Source organism: Bos javanicus, chromosome 15 (genome assembly GCF_032452875.1).
Source record: "Bos javanicus breed banteng chromosome 15, ARS-OSU_banteng_1.0, whole genome shotgun sequence".
NCBI lineage: Eukaryota > Metazoa > Chordata > Mammalia > Artiodactyla > Bovidae > Bos > Bos javanicus.
The window spans coordinates 74,262,119-74,276,543 of record NC_083882.1 but is presented as its reverse complement, the minus strand read 5'-3'; the positions used below and the strand labels follow the sequence as shown (position 1 = coordinate 74,276,543).

The 14,425-nt window shown below is 49.4% G+C and overlaps 1 protein-coding gene and 1 non-coding gene across 3 annotated transcripts in view; both read right to left on the bottom strand.

The window, feature by feature from the left end:
- Positions 1-1,817: 1,817 nt before the first annotated feature.
- On the bottom strand, positions 1,818-1,890 carry TRNAG-CCC (transfer RNA glycine (anticodon CCC)). Its single transcript has one exon. It is a non-coding gene; the product is annotated as a tRNA-Gly (tRNA).
- A 7,699-nt stretch (positions 1,891-9,589) lies between these two features.
- ALKBH3 (alkB homolog 3, alpha-ketoglutarate dependent dioxygenase) overlaps positions 9,590-14,425 on the bottom strand; it is a 41,564-nt gene continuing 36,728 nt past the window's right edge. For both annotated transcript variants that reach the window (XM_061381193.1, XM_061381192.1), the window contains exons 9-10: positions 10,679-10,777; positions 9,590-9,948 (exon numbers count right to left, since the gene is read on the bottom strand). In XM_061381193.1, the coding sequence (XP_061237177.1) occupies positions 9,856-9,948; positions 10,679-10,777 (192 nt within the window). In that variant the 3' untranslated portion in view covers positions 9,590-9,855. The remainder of the gene's footprint in view (positions 9,949-10,678; positions 10,778-14,425) is intronic.

Here is a 14,425-nt window from a genome sequence, read left to right as displayed (position 1 = left end):
GGGGCCTCAGAGAACATGTCCGATGTTTTTCCCTCCTGGGGTTGGAGCGCTCCTTTCCTCACTGGCGCTAAGGTAGGAGATGCTCGCTGTCCTCCACACTGTCATCCCACCCCATCCAGGATCCTTGGGGCAATGGAACAGAAGAGTGCGTGTACCGCTTGGCTCCTGGGTCCCTGCCTGGGAGGGAGGGACGCCCGGAAGGTCCAGCGCCCCCTGCTGGAAGCTGGCCCGAGGCCCACCTCCCCGGCTCCCCCTGCGCCAGAGCAGCGGGCTTGGCAGTGACTCTCCGGGCAGCTGGTGGGTCAGAGCCTGCTGTGCTGTCTCCTTGAACAGAGCGCCCTGAGGCCTGGACTTGGTGAGGGGGCATCAGGAGTCTGACTGTGGCCGTGGATAGAAGCCAAGGTCTCCCGTCCAGCTCTGGCAGACATGTTGACCTCATGGCTGAGTCCCGCCATGAGGTCATTTTTTTCTTATGTCTGTTTTTCTTACGCTGCAGCACTCGAGGCACCAGGAAACCAGACATATTTTCTCCTCACTGCTCCCAGAGTATCTACCGGGCAGCACACCCAGGCCCCTCTGCCTGGGCCGCCGCCCTGGTCTCCCACAGGTCTCCCCACCTCCAGCCCCATCCCCTTGCTCCCTCCTGATAAACATACTTCCTAAAAGTCTCAGTGCTCAGAGGCTCCGCACCACCAAAGCCTTCTGCCTGGGGCAGCTCCCAGACCTGATTTGGGCCCATCTTCCTCTCTCACTGTCTCTCTTCCAGTTCAACACTCCCTACCTGAGCCCTGGACACAAGCCACCTAGGGCTCCACCGTTCATGAGCCTTCAGGTTATCGCTCATTCTCCAGGTGCCCCCTCTACCGAGAAGCCTTCCAAGACTACTATCCCAAATTACATCCCATAGTCGTCCAACGCCTGGCGTACTCCCTGTCAGGACCCCTCATTCCACATTCACCTTGTTATTGAGGTTCTTCAAGTATGTGGCTTGTTTACTCAATAAATGACACATCACATGACAACAATGCTAAAATGTACTGAGTGCTTGCTTGCTCTCTGCCGGGCACAGGACAGTCTCTCTTTCACAGACAGAAACTTGCTAGAACACTGGCCTGGCACATTATTGTTGCTCAAAGCATGGCATGAGTTTCTCAAATACACACAAACACACTGTTGGTAGGAGAAGTTGGGGCAACCTTTCTGGAAAGCCATTTACATTATGTATGTGTGCTCAGTTGCTCAGTCGTGTCCGATTCTTTGTAACCCCATAGGCTGTACGGGGTCCTCTGTCCATGGAATTTTTCAGGCAAGAATACTGGAGTAGGTTGCCATTTACCTACTCCAGGGGATCTTCCCGACCCAGGGATCGAACCCAAATCTCATGTGTCTCCTGCACTGGTAGATATATTCTTTACCACTGAGCCACTTGGAATACATTATGTATTCAAGGCCTTAAAAATATGTATAGCCTTCTGAATCTGGGCCAGGACCCCACTTTCAGGAATGTATGCTAAGAAACATACATGTGCACAAAGGTTTCACCACAGGATGGCTGCATAAGTGGAGGATTAATGCTTTAGTTTCATCAATTGTAAAATGGAGGTAAAAATAATGCCTAGTCTATGGCCTGTTTTGTGGATTTACAAGTCATGTGTTAATATATGTAAAGCACTTAACAGTGCCTGGCACAATATTCAGGCACAATATAAAAGTGTTACTTCTATCTTCTCTTATTATTTGGGGCTATTTTTTCCTGTTTGAACAAACATTTCCTTTCTTTCCTTGCCTGTGCCTTAGCTGCCGCATGGGCGATCTAGTTCCCTGACCAGGGATCAAACCCGGGCCCCCTCCATTGGGAGTGCAGAGTCTTAGCCACTGGACCACCAGGGAAGTCCCCTTCTTTTATTATTTGAATTGAGGTCTGATTGAGGCCAAATTCTAGGCTCTTAGCCAGAAGAGCACCACTCCACCATCCATTCTCATGACTTCCAAAAGCAATAGAATGGTTACAAATAGCGAAAACAACTCCAACGTCAACAATGACTGAATTATCTAAGACAACAGACTTGTTATATAATGATATATCTATCTCTACAATTTTATGCTGTCACTCCTTAGGGAACAACAGTTAATGTCACACAGCAATTTACAAAATAAGTAGAAAAACACACGAGGGGTCAGTATGAAGTTGCTTTTCTTTTTTTCCAAGGATACAAATATGTAGAGAAAAAAATCCACTACAAAATGTGAAGAGCTGTCAACTCCAGCGTAAAGTCAGAAAAGATTTTCTTTTTTTTCCTTGTATCTTTCTTTGACATTTCTTACCAAGAACACATACTCCTTTTGTAGTTAGGAATAAAAACTAATTTTGAAGGAGAAAATAAAAGCCACTCTGGTTTACTTCTGTCTGTAATAGGAAGAATCGTGTCTCCCTTTTATATGCTCCCCACTGCAGCTAACACACAATTTCTGGGCATAAAAGCCCTGTCTTGAGCAGAATTCCTGATTCGAGACTGCCTGGTAATCTTGTTTACGCTTCCAGGCCAAGGCGTTCTGTACAGAACCCAGAAATGGCCTGCAAGGATAAGCAGACAATGTGACTGGTGGGGTGCGTCACACTGACCTGTGACCTGCTCACCAGGCTGGGAAACATCAGGAACTGACCCGGGGGTGGGGCGGGGGTGTGGGGGGAGGCGGGGGAACCAGGCCAGCGCGGGGGGCATCAGGAGACCCATTACCTGGGGAGCATGTGGTGAGGCTGCCAAGAGCCTCGATGCAAGGCCACTTCAGCGTCTGGGAGGGCTCTTCGGCTTGGGCTAAAGACCGTCCCAGGAGACACCAGTAGGTGCAGCTGGACCCTAACAGGATCGGCCTCCTTGTGCACAATTTCCCTTTTGCCCTTCCTCCCCGAAGGCTCTGGGCCTCCCCTCGCTGACTGCAGCAGAGATGCAGGCACCTAGGGAGCCTGGCAAGGGGAAAGGCAGGGTCGCAGGGTCATCTGTCAGTTACAGTGGGACTGCCCGCCCAGCACAGGGGTTAGGGTCGGGGCTAGCAGGGCATGTGGAACGTTCTACTTAAAGCAATTAGGGTTAGGCTAGGCACATGACTATCGGGCACGTCACATTCAGGATCTCACCCCTCACAAGACCTCGGAGAGGTGGCTGCTACGATGTCCATTTCACAGGTGAGGAGACTGAGGCTCGAGGGCTGATGGACGGGGTCCAAGCTGGCTCACTGGGAAGGACAGATGGGATTCAAGGCCACATCAGCCTGGCTCAAGTTCAACCAGCAACGGCTCTGCAGTGTGTCTGACAGAAGTGGAGGCTGGGACACAGAGGGTGTGTCAAAGTGAAAGTGAAAGTAGCTCAGTCGTGTCCGACTCTGCCAGCCCGTGGACTATACAGTCCACAAAATTCTCCAGGCCAGAGTACTGGAGTGGGTTGCCATTTCCTCCTCCAGGGGATCTTCCCAACCCAGGGATCGAACCCAGGTCTCCTGCATTGCAGGCAGATTCTTTACTAGCTGAGCTACAAGGGAAGCCCCTGGTGTGTCAAAGCTCTTTCCTAATTCCACCCTCCCAGGCAACACAATGACACTCAGCGGGGCATGGGCCCGATGCAAAGGTGACTCTGAGGCAATCTTGCCTGAAGTTGTCCAGCCAACTCCCTGGAGCCACTGGTGCAGAGTTCGGCTTGCTCTGTTTTCGGCAGCAGGATGCTACCTGGAGCTGCAGCAGGGATCATTGCCACGTACCCAGACACCTGGCTGGTGTGACATGCGAGACCATCCATATCAGTCCTCCGAGGGCTGCCCCTTCGGAGGGGCAGGCACTGCGACCTTCTGGGGCTGTCTGTGCCCAGGTTCCCTCTTGTCACCAGGTTCTGCTTTTAGCTGGGAATCTCAGAAGAGGTCAGAGAACCCCAGAGAGATGCAAAGGACACTGGCCTAGGCACCTGTGGGTGTTTACGCTGGTTCTGCCAACATGGCCCTGGGTGGCCGTCAGAGGAGCATCTGTCCAATAGGGACAGTGGTTCCTAACCACCCTCGCAGGACTGCCGAAGACAAGGGGCAAGGTGTGGAAGACTGCGCCAGCCCTTCTCTCTGCCCCCTCTCCCCGCAGGCAGAGGAGGCCTCCAGGAGGCAGACTGGGGGCCCGGTAGGGTCGCAAAGGGAAGCCACACATTCAGACTCCTCTTCATCCACTCCCCCACTCCCCTACCCCCAATTTTTGCCTCTAGGCTAACTGTCCTCCTTTCCATCTTCACACCAGGTGAAGAGGGGCTAACAGCTACCATCAGAGACAGAGTGCAGGGAAAAAATTATTGCCTAATCCCTTGATACATTTTCAGAGAAAACATTCCAGCAAAGCGTTATCTAAGCAACAAGGGCCTGGGGGAGACCCTTCCAGGGGGCCCTCCTCCTCTCCAGGACTCTCCTGAGATCTGGCTGGATGCTCAGCTGGCCTGAATGGTCTGGGCCAGAGTTAGGAAGGCCCCCAGGGCATCCTTCATCCGCCCACCCGCCCCACAAACGTTCTCCAGGAAGAGAGGATACAGCCCTCCACCCAGAATGGCTTTTTGGAGGGTGTGGATTCCCTTCCCAGATGGTCCCATCCACGTGCAGATGGGGGCAGGGGGAGCAGGGAGGGACCTCGCAGGCAGAGCCTCCCGGGGAGGGCCTTCCTGCCACAGCTTCTGAGAAAGGCAAGGCTGCTCCTGCAGGCTGCCGCTCGCCTTCCTTCCCAGGGGCGCCTGGAGCATCAGAGGTGCGGCTCGGCAGGCGGCAGGCGCTTGTCACAGCGCTCGCCCACACCCTTCCTGCAGTGGGCGGCTAATTGCAACCCGATCACGCGGCCCTCGAGAGCCCTGCGCCTGGCCCACCACTTCCTCCTGCTCACCCCCCCTCTCCAGGGGAAGAAGCTTCGTGGTTCCAGGCACAGACCCAAGGTTTTGCCGGCTGGTGAAGGGGCTGAGAATGCGTAGTTCCTCCAGCCCCAGCCCAGCATGGGGAGAGGGGGCACGGGGATGGGGGGTGCGTGGCGGTGGGGGTGCAGAGACCACCCCAAACACCAGGGATACCCAATCTCAGGATCTGAGCTACCCTCTAGTACCTGTTTCCTCATCTGTTTAAAAAAAACTAAGCAAATTCAGAGAAGGCAATGGCACCCCACTCCAGTACTCTTGCCTGGAGAATCCCATGGACGGAGGAGCCTGGTAGGCTATAGTCCATGGGGTCGCTAAGAGTTGGACACGACTGAGCGACTTCACTTTCACTTTTCACTTTCATGCATTGGAGAAAGAAATGGCAACCCACTTCAGAATTCTTGCCTGGAGAATTCCAGGGACAGAGGAGCCTGTTGGGCTGCCGTCTATGGGGTCACACAGAGTCGGACACAACTGAAGCGACTTAGCAGCAGCAGCAAGCAATCAAATTTTGTGGTAACTCAGCGGTAAAAAAAAAAAAAAAAATCAGCCTGCAATGCAGATGCAGGATCTATCTCTGGGTCAGGAGACCCCCTGGAGGAGAAAACGGCAACCCACTCCAGCATTCTCGCCTGGAGAATCCCATGGACACAGGAGCCTGTGGACTACAGTCCATGGGGTCACGAAGAGTGGGACACGACTGAGCAGGTGTGTAATAGGTCCAGTAAATACTCAATGCTTCCTTCTGGCTTTCACCTTTCCTTCCCTTTTAGAAACCTAGCATTTGTGTCCAGAGTTAAAAATGAGTGGGGTCAGAGGCCAGGATCCTGCCTGAGCACGTCCACACTTGTGGAGCCCACATGAGAACAGGGACCGTTCTCCATTCTATCATTGGTGTAATGATATCACCATTACACAGAGGGCAGTGAGAGCGATCATGAGAGTGTCATCTAAAGAACTGCGATGATGACAGTGTCACACAGGCCCTGGTCAGCTCCAAGCTTGCTCATCTGAGAAAACGCTCTTTTGGGTAATGCTGGCTACAGAAACACTACCTAAGTTATGCTGAAGGCCCAGCCCAGCATGGGGCTCTGGCCACAGGCTGAGAAAGGCTTTTCTAATTTGGCACAGGAGCACCAAGCCAGCTGGAAAAGGCACCATTAGCCTGTGTTCCACTCTCATGAATAAACATCAAGATAATTTCCTTTCTGACCCCCTGACACAGGAATCACTGTATCTAAGAGCAGATTTCAACAGCACAAAACTAACAGGGCTCTCGTACAGGGGTTCCTTGAAAAGGAGAAAATGGGAGGGTGGGATCAGGGGACAGTTATAGACTAGGTCCCTCTGAGGAGAGCATGTGGGTGGAATCACACACATGTAAAGATTTCAACCAAAAGAATGCATCACTATGGAAACATTCAGCTTTTTCAAAGAAATAGTTAAGAAAATAAAGCAATCAAGACTCCAGATTCAACACTACAAGTGTTTATGACCAGAAAAGGCAAATGGGTCTCAGATATTCTGCAGCCAAGTAAAAGCTGCCAGAACTCAAGGAAGAAATATTCCCAGTGGGGCAGGGACCCATCATGTGTCAGGGCTTTCTCCGAAGCCCTCCAACTAGTCTTCTGCTCACTGCAGGGCCCACTTAACTCTTCTGGGGTTGCCATGACACGGTCCAGGAGATGGTGCCACTTACTGGCCAGGCCTAGACAGGTCTGCCACTCGCGGAGGGCAGGTCATGCCAGCCATGGAGGCAGCAGGGAGTGTGTCACAAGAAAATAGCAGGTTAATTAATGAGCTGTGACCCCAACTTATAGGAATCATCAATGCCACATGAGTTGGTGGTTTAGCTGACAACCACTTGGAACCTGATTTCAATATGAAGGACCCTGAGGTAAGTGTCAGACTGCTCCGAGGCCTGCTTTGGGGCAAGCTGCCCTGTGGTCCATGTTTTCAGTGTGCAGTCTGCCCTGCTTCTTGGGCTTTCTGCTGACTGATCGGAGTCGTGGTGCTGGCCAGCATCATGAGGGAGCCTGATGCTGAATCTAGGCATTAGGGTCCCAAAATGGACTCACAGGTAAGAATGGAGGGAAGAAGGGACCACCCGCCTATGACAGAAAGGTTGCTTGGATTGGTCAGGAAACATGTTCTCATTCACCTGCCAGGAAGGCTGGAGGAGAATTTGTCTAATTCATCATAAAATGGATTGTATCCCCCCACAATGAGCCTCCTCTGTTAAAATGGACAATTCTAGCCCAGATGGCAGCAGAGTTTCTGACTAGGAGATGCCAGTGTAAAGGAGGTGCAGACATCTGTCCTGGTGCACAGGAGAGCCAGGGGACCAACAGGCTGGCATGGCAGTCAGCCCAGCCAGCAGGGCACTGAGGTGAGCTTGGGCTGCCAGCCCTGCAGGGGCAAGCCCTGAGGCTTGGGCCCAGAGGTGCCCACTAGACCATTCTGCCTAAATTCTGCATGGCAGGAGAAGCAGTTAGGGGATTAGCCTGTCCTTTATGTTCTGGTTCTGCCATTCACAAGTCCCATGAAATGACTTCACCTCTTGGAGACTCGGTTGCCTCATCTCTACAATGGGAACAGCAGCTGGTTCTGGCATGGCTTCAGGGAGGCTTAGGGATTATGTATAAGAAGCTCCCATGTTAGTTGCTCAGTCGTGTCTGACTCTTTGCGACCCCATGGACTGCAGACCACTGGCTCCTCTGTCCGTGGGATTTCCCAGGCATTTCCTCCTTCAGGGATCTTCCTGACCCAGGGATTGAACCGAGGTCTCCTGCATTGCAGGCAGATTCTTTACTGTCTGAGCCACCAGGGAAGTTCCTAGCATGGTTACTAAATTGTCCTGGCAGGTTATTAAAGCTCAAAAACAGGGCAGCTAAAAAACCACACTTGTTTTTCCCTTCATGCTACAGCTGCTTTATTTGTCCCCTCAACTTTAACAAGTAATGCTGGCAAAAAGAGCTTTGGCCTGAATTGTTAGTTAAGATCTACAATCAGCGAGACACAGCAACAGGTTGGTGCAGTCTCCGAGCACGGGTATCCTTTGCCAGGGCCCTTTTACTCTACAGCGACCACCTCCTCGACATTTCAGAAAGGACATTACCTTAGTAGTAGGAAGAGTGGCTGTTCTGCCATCGGACAGCCAGAAACAAAACCTCAGACCGCTGCTCTCAGATGAAGAAACCCAGGTGGTGGGCCAGGCGGTCAGGAACATGTTTCCCTGACAGACATGGCCGTGATGAGGGAAGAGATCAAATCTGCAGCTGACGCAATGCACGGCCCGAATTGGGAGGGATGTGGTAACAAGACTTGGAGTCATCTCCTGGCTCTTTCACTTGTGGGAATGGAAGAGGAATTTCCCCGGGGTCACGCATCCAAATCACAGCCAAAGCTGGCGGCACCTCCCTGGCCAGGTTGTGTGTGTGTGAACTGCAGGAAAGCTAGGAATTAAATAGGCTTTGTTTTTTTGTTGTGGTAATTTGTATCTCTCTCACAGGAAGGCTTACTGTGACACTCAGATTTTATAAAACATTTGGTATTTTTTAGACAAAGGAGCTACACACAGGAAACAACATTTAAAAGAAGAGACTCTGGTTCAAGAAGTCATAGAGCTCGACAGAAAAGCGCCTGGCAAGGCAAGGCATTCATCTGCCTCTGGCCTCTTATCGTGATCCTGGGGCTCATCAATCTTACAGCATGGAATGGAAACAAGACCAAAAAGCACGAAGGCTGGGTAAATTTTCCCCATGGGGCACGAGGGAAACTCTAACTCCCTCGCCCTACTTTCAGCCGTTTAAATCCATCCTCCTTCTCTCTGGTTTTCTCTGTCTTGGTTTGGACTGATCCAGCATGCTGCTCCTAAGTCTAGGGATCAGGAAGACACGTGCTTTTATGATGCAACAAGGGGCAGCCGCTTTGTCTGTTTTGGGAACCTTGGTGACATCAGAGACTAACCCTTGAATCTCGGGAGTGTGTACAGAAGACAACACTGAGTCAGAAGAAAGCCTTAGTCACGGGGCTCCTGAACTCTACAGGGAAAAGCACTATTAAGGTAACTGAGTCTGTTCCCTGCAGGACGGCTCCCGCTTCTATCTGGCTTGGGTTTAAGTGACTCAAGTAATTCTCCAGGGGGAAACTAATCTACGTGGAACAGCTGCCACTAGCAGGGCATTTGCCACTCTTCAGCTGAAATTTCTCATGACATCACTCAATTCCTCCTCCCTTTGAGAGGACAGTTTCCTCTTGTATTACGAGGAGTCCAGGGGCAGCTTGGAGATACACTGGAGAATACCACCTCTGCTTTTCACTCAGAGGCCTGAAACCTGTCTGCATGTCTCCCAGGAAATGGACAGGCAAGGAGACTCGGTTAAATAAAGTGCTCCCAGAGTACGCAGCTTTCCATTACCATAGCACACAAGCCAACATGTTCAGGAGTCGAGGCAGACTTCAACAAAACTCTGTTTGGGTTGCAGCAGCTGTCTGCCTGCAGAAGGCTCCCGAGTCACTGGTGTGTATTACTATCTCCACTCTGCTGCAGGCACAAGGAGCAAAGATGTGGATTTACCCTCCCCCGGAGGCAAAGTCCATTCATATTTCTTCAACCAAAACCGGAGATGGCAGCGAGGAGGGGGGAAAACGGCTTATGGGCAAAATCATTGGTAAACACAGCCACAGCGGTTTTTAATCTGCCTAAAGAAAATATGTGATTTCACAATGTGATTAGGGATTAGTGTTCTCACAGTAAACGTATTTTGAACACGAACTGCAGGCTGTCATTTAATAGGACTCCGAGCTGGAAAGCAAATCCCATCCTCATCCTCCAGACAGCCACGAGAGCAGCTGGACCAGCCTCCGGAAGTGTCTTCATGGAGGAAGGTTTGCTCAGTCTCAGCGAGGCTTCTCTCTCCAGGATCTCACATCACCAGTGCGCCCCTCGAGGGTCAGGATAAACTGTCCGAAAGGTCAAGTTTATTCTTGGTTCTCTGGAGTGGTACTCTTTGGGCACTCGATGCTAAATGGAAATATGAATAACTCTGACATAAACACACTTACACTTTTATTCCAAAGCCATTTAAAACTTATGAGGACACAAACATATTTCAATTTTATCTCCCTTCAATGAGCAGCAATAGCTCTTCAAAGTCTTGTGGAGAAAGGTCGTCTTCTCGGAAACAACTCCCCACCCCCACCCTCACAGGGAGATCTTTTCATTTTCTTCTAAGTGCTGTTCTTCCTCGCGGCCTCCTGCCATTTCTCCAAAGCTCAAAAGACAACACACAAATGACTGAGACCACAGAGAGGCACAAGGTGCTCTCCCATGCTAGGTATTCTTACATTAATTTGCACACCTTAAAAATGGCTTGGCTGAAGCTGCGGAGCTATGCAGCCCCATATGAGAGCCACTGGCTGCCTGAAGCTCTAGCTTAATTGAAAATGCAGTTCTTCAGCACTCCAGGCATATCTCAAGGGATCAAGAGTCACGTGTCTGGTGGCGAGTGCACTGGGCTGCACAGATACAGAACACTTCCTTCATCACAGGAAGTTCCACTGGACAATGCTGCTCGAGAGGGCCGTTCTGTCAGCAGTATCAAAACTTCTTGGAAATGAGGTCAGTTTACTGCCTCGTGCTCCTTATAAAAGCAACTTGCTATCACCACATTTAATACAGAAATTAATCATCGTGAGCCCGTCAGCAAACGCCTCCCCAGGACAGCGAGTCCGTGTTACCCGCACGTCCTCACCTGCCAGTCTGCCTGCGTGGCCCCTTCCATGATTAACAGGGTCCCATGATCCAAGGGTATCTTCACTCTCTCCACATACGTGTAGTCTCCATTGTCTTCCTAGAAAACAGCATTCATGGCACTGAATTTTTTTTTTTTCGCTTGTGTGATCAAGATGCAACAGAACACGACACTGGTCAGAGAAATGGCAACTCCACCTCAGCCAGGCGGCAGGGCTTCATTTACCAGCTCTGTCACTTGGCAGCTGGCTGGCTGTGGGCAGGTTATTTCACCTCTCTGTGCCTGAATTTACTCATCTGTAAAAGGAAGATGTGGTATTACCTGCCTCACAGTGCTGCTGTGAGCCTCAGCTGATGCATGTGTGAATCACCTGGAGCCCAGCGGGTACTAGGTACAGTGTAATAGCTATTAGTATTCATATTATCAGCATCCAAACTGCAGAAAAGTACATTCTGGCCTATGAAGGAATTCAAAATCATTTATACAATAATTCTTTACATCTGCCTTATTCTGCGCCCTGTGTTTTGACATAGTGTTAGGAGAACAGGCTTTCAAACAAGATGTGGTGTGATGAGCTTTGACCACCTTTCACAGTTTATGCTAATTCACTAATTAATATCTATGTTAAAACTGATCATAACTCTCCCTGTAGCTACTTTGGTATTTTGGAGATACATTCTCATTTCTTTCCAGAACAGTCAACAGCCAGATTTTCTCAAAGAAGGGGACTCTGCCATGACCAGAACAGTGTTGCTAAACTGAGCCTGGCTGTGTAAGCCTTTGAGAAAGGATGGCAACTTGTGAGCACCTAGAATACAGATGCCCATATTTACACTGCCCTTTCTTCCAGAGCTCAAAGTCAATTCACGGACAACATCGTAATGTAGCTTCCCAGCACGGGCTGCGATACGGCCCACAGGCGGTGTCACTCCTCCGGCACCGCTAGGGGCACATTAAACAACTTCCTTACTCACGCAAGAGAGAGCACGCGGAGAGCTGAGACTGGGACAGACCCGAGTGTCCTGACTTCACTCCATTCTGAGCAGGCCCATCCATTCATCCGCTTCACTTTCAATGCAAGAGATTACATTTAAATTACTGCAGGACTGATTTCGCTGCAATGCTGTGTTTATGTTTATCATTGCAGGGGTGCTTCTGAGAATGTAACTGTTTACAATGATTTCCCCCAGGAAAATCAAAACCAAAACAATAATGAACTTTTATAAACAGTCTAGATTCCAGGCCCCAACCCTTGGCAGTGACTTTGTCAAGCACTGTCATAACTTTCATAAGCAGAAGACACAAGCAATGTTTGAAATAACTTTCAGTCTCAGTGACTGATTTTGTGTCTGCCACCTTCTGCTTTCCAGTAGCAAGCACCAAAACATTTACCTCTGAGCCCCAGCCAACCACAGAGGACTGGGAAGGTGACCTTGTCTGCAGTTCCAGCTCAGAAAAGCAAAAGGGTGCTCTCTGAAAAAAGGACTGCAGATAGATGTACGTCCTACTGAAGAAAAGATATCAGAAGGCAGTGCGCTGCTCATGATCAGAGGGCCCAAGGCTCCTTGATTTAGGCTGTAAGTCAGTCACCAGATCAAGGTTCGACACAGCTGCAGACAGAACTGCTGCTGCCCTCTGTGGAACCCAGAAGTACATTGGGGCTTTAATCTATAAATCGAGCACTGGGACAGGAGAGTACAGCAGACAGGAAAGACACTTAACACAACAGGAAGACAAGTCTGAGATGATCTCCTAGAACATTAAAGCATTACTGAGATAATACTGTACATCAACTACACTTAATTTAAAAAAACAAAACACTAAGAAAGAAAAGCATGTCCTAGGAAGAAGGAGTTGTATATGCGACAGCCAGAGGCCAAGAAGCCAAGGCCCATCATGCATACACAGGTCTGTGAGACCAGAGGGCAGGTCTAAGGAGTGATTTGGAGAAGAAGTTAGGAGAGTCAAGAGTCAGCACTTTCTAATCCAGGGTTGCTCTGTCAGAGCCACTGTAATAAAATGCAAATCTGATCTCAGAATTCCCCTCCCTTGCTTAAAATACATTAATGACATCCCAAAGGTTTCAGGATGGAGTTCAAATCCATTAGCCTGGCACCCAAGGCCCTTGATGACCTGCCTGCTTCCTTCTCTTTAGCTTCGTCTCCTACATCCCTTTCACGAGCACCCTGTGCTCCAAATAAATGGAACTCCTTAACACTTTTCCAAATGTGGAAAAAAAAAAGTCATTATTGGGGAGGAGGAGGTGCTAAGGCCAGCGGAAGAGAAGAGGTGAGCACTGTAACCCTATCTGGAAACACGAAGCAGGGAGAGAGGATTCCAAACCCAGGAGGGGTATATCAGCACGGACTGAATGTGATGCTCAGCAGAGCCACGTCTCCCTCTCCAATTCTAAGATCTGAGTTCTTCAAATGAGAGAAAGCCTCAGGGTGGTTTGAAACACATCACATCCAGTATAACCCTTAGTTGTACCAAATAGCAAAAGAGGGTGAGCCTTTTCTTGGCAGGCAGCTACCTTGATCTGTCCCGGAAGGAGATGGTAACACCAGCACATCCATAGGGAGAGGTGATGTCATTACTCTGCTGCTCGTCATTTGTTCCTTCAAACAACCTTGGCTCAGCAAATGCATTCCTCGTTTCCTTCACAGGGGAACTTCCCGACCCAGGGATCGAACCCAGGTCTCCTGCACTGCAGGAGGATTCTTGACTAAGCCACCAGGGAAGCCCCCCATAATTCGCAGAAGGACACAGATGGGATAGAGGACAGGGGATTCTACCAAGGCAGCACTGGGCTCACAGACGCTTCCCTCTCCTGAGACTGGGGCAGCAAAAGACCACACAGCCACCCTTCAACGCAACCAAGATCCACAGAGACTTTTTCCACCAAGGAATCAGATAAAGGGCCAGAGGAGCTCACGTGGCTGAGCATAAGAGCTCAGTTGATAAATGGATAAGTGACAGTGGAAGCCTGGGTCTGACTGTTTAGAGGAGCAAGCTCACGGCTATTAAGCACAGTTGTTACCCAAACATGGCTCTGAAACCCTTTTGATTTACTCAGGTCTTTCTGCAAAACAAAACAAAACACATCCTCTAAAAAGCCCTGGCTTAGGATAAAATTTTCCATTCCTGATCCCCATTCAAAGAAACTTGTAGGGCCAGAGTCAGTCTACAGGGTGGGTTTTGCTACTGATATTCTTGGTTTCCCACACACTTGAAAACTCACAAGTAGATGGAAAAAGAAAAAGAAAAAAAAATTTTTTTTCACATTAATGCTAATCAACATTCTCACTTCCTCCTTAACCATAGCCAATTCATTTGAATGCTTAATTATACTTTTCAATGAATGCTAGGATTTTCCAAAGTTTCACAACTCTTACCAAGATCTGAGTCTATGCAGTTTCCTTTAGAAAAATGCTATTTAGGGGGAAAAAAAAAAAGCCTGGATGTATTTACTGTCATATCATTACACACCACCCAACAGATAAGAAATCTAAACATTCTTCATTCCCTTGGAAAGGAAATCTTCACACTGTATGAGATCGATGTAGATCTTTCCTGTAATTATGGCTTTCTTGTCCTAAAAAGGTGTCTTAGAAATTACAAACATCAGTGCTTAAAAACCATCATTGGCATAGTTTTTTTCCCTACTATAAAAGTTCACTAGAGTAAATGATACGCTTGTAATTACCTGTTCAATGTCTGCCTTTTTGATCTCTGATAAACTCCATG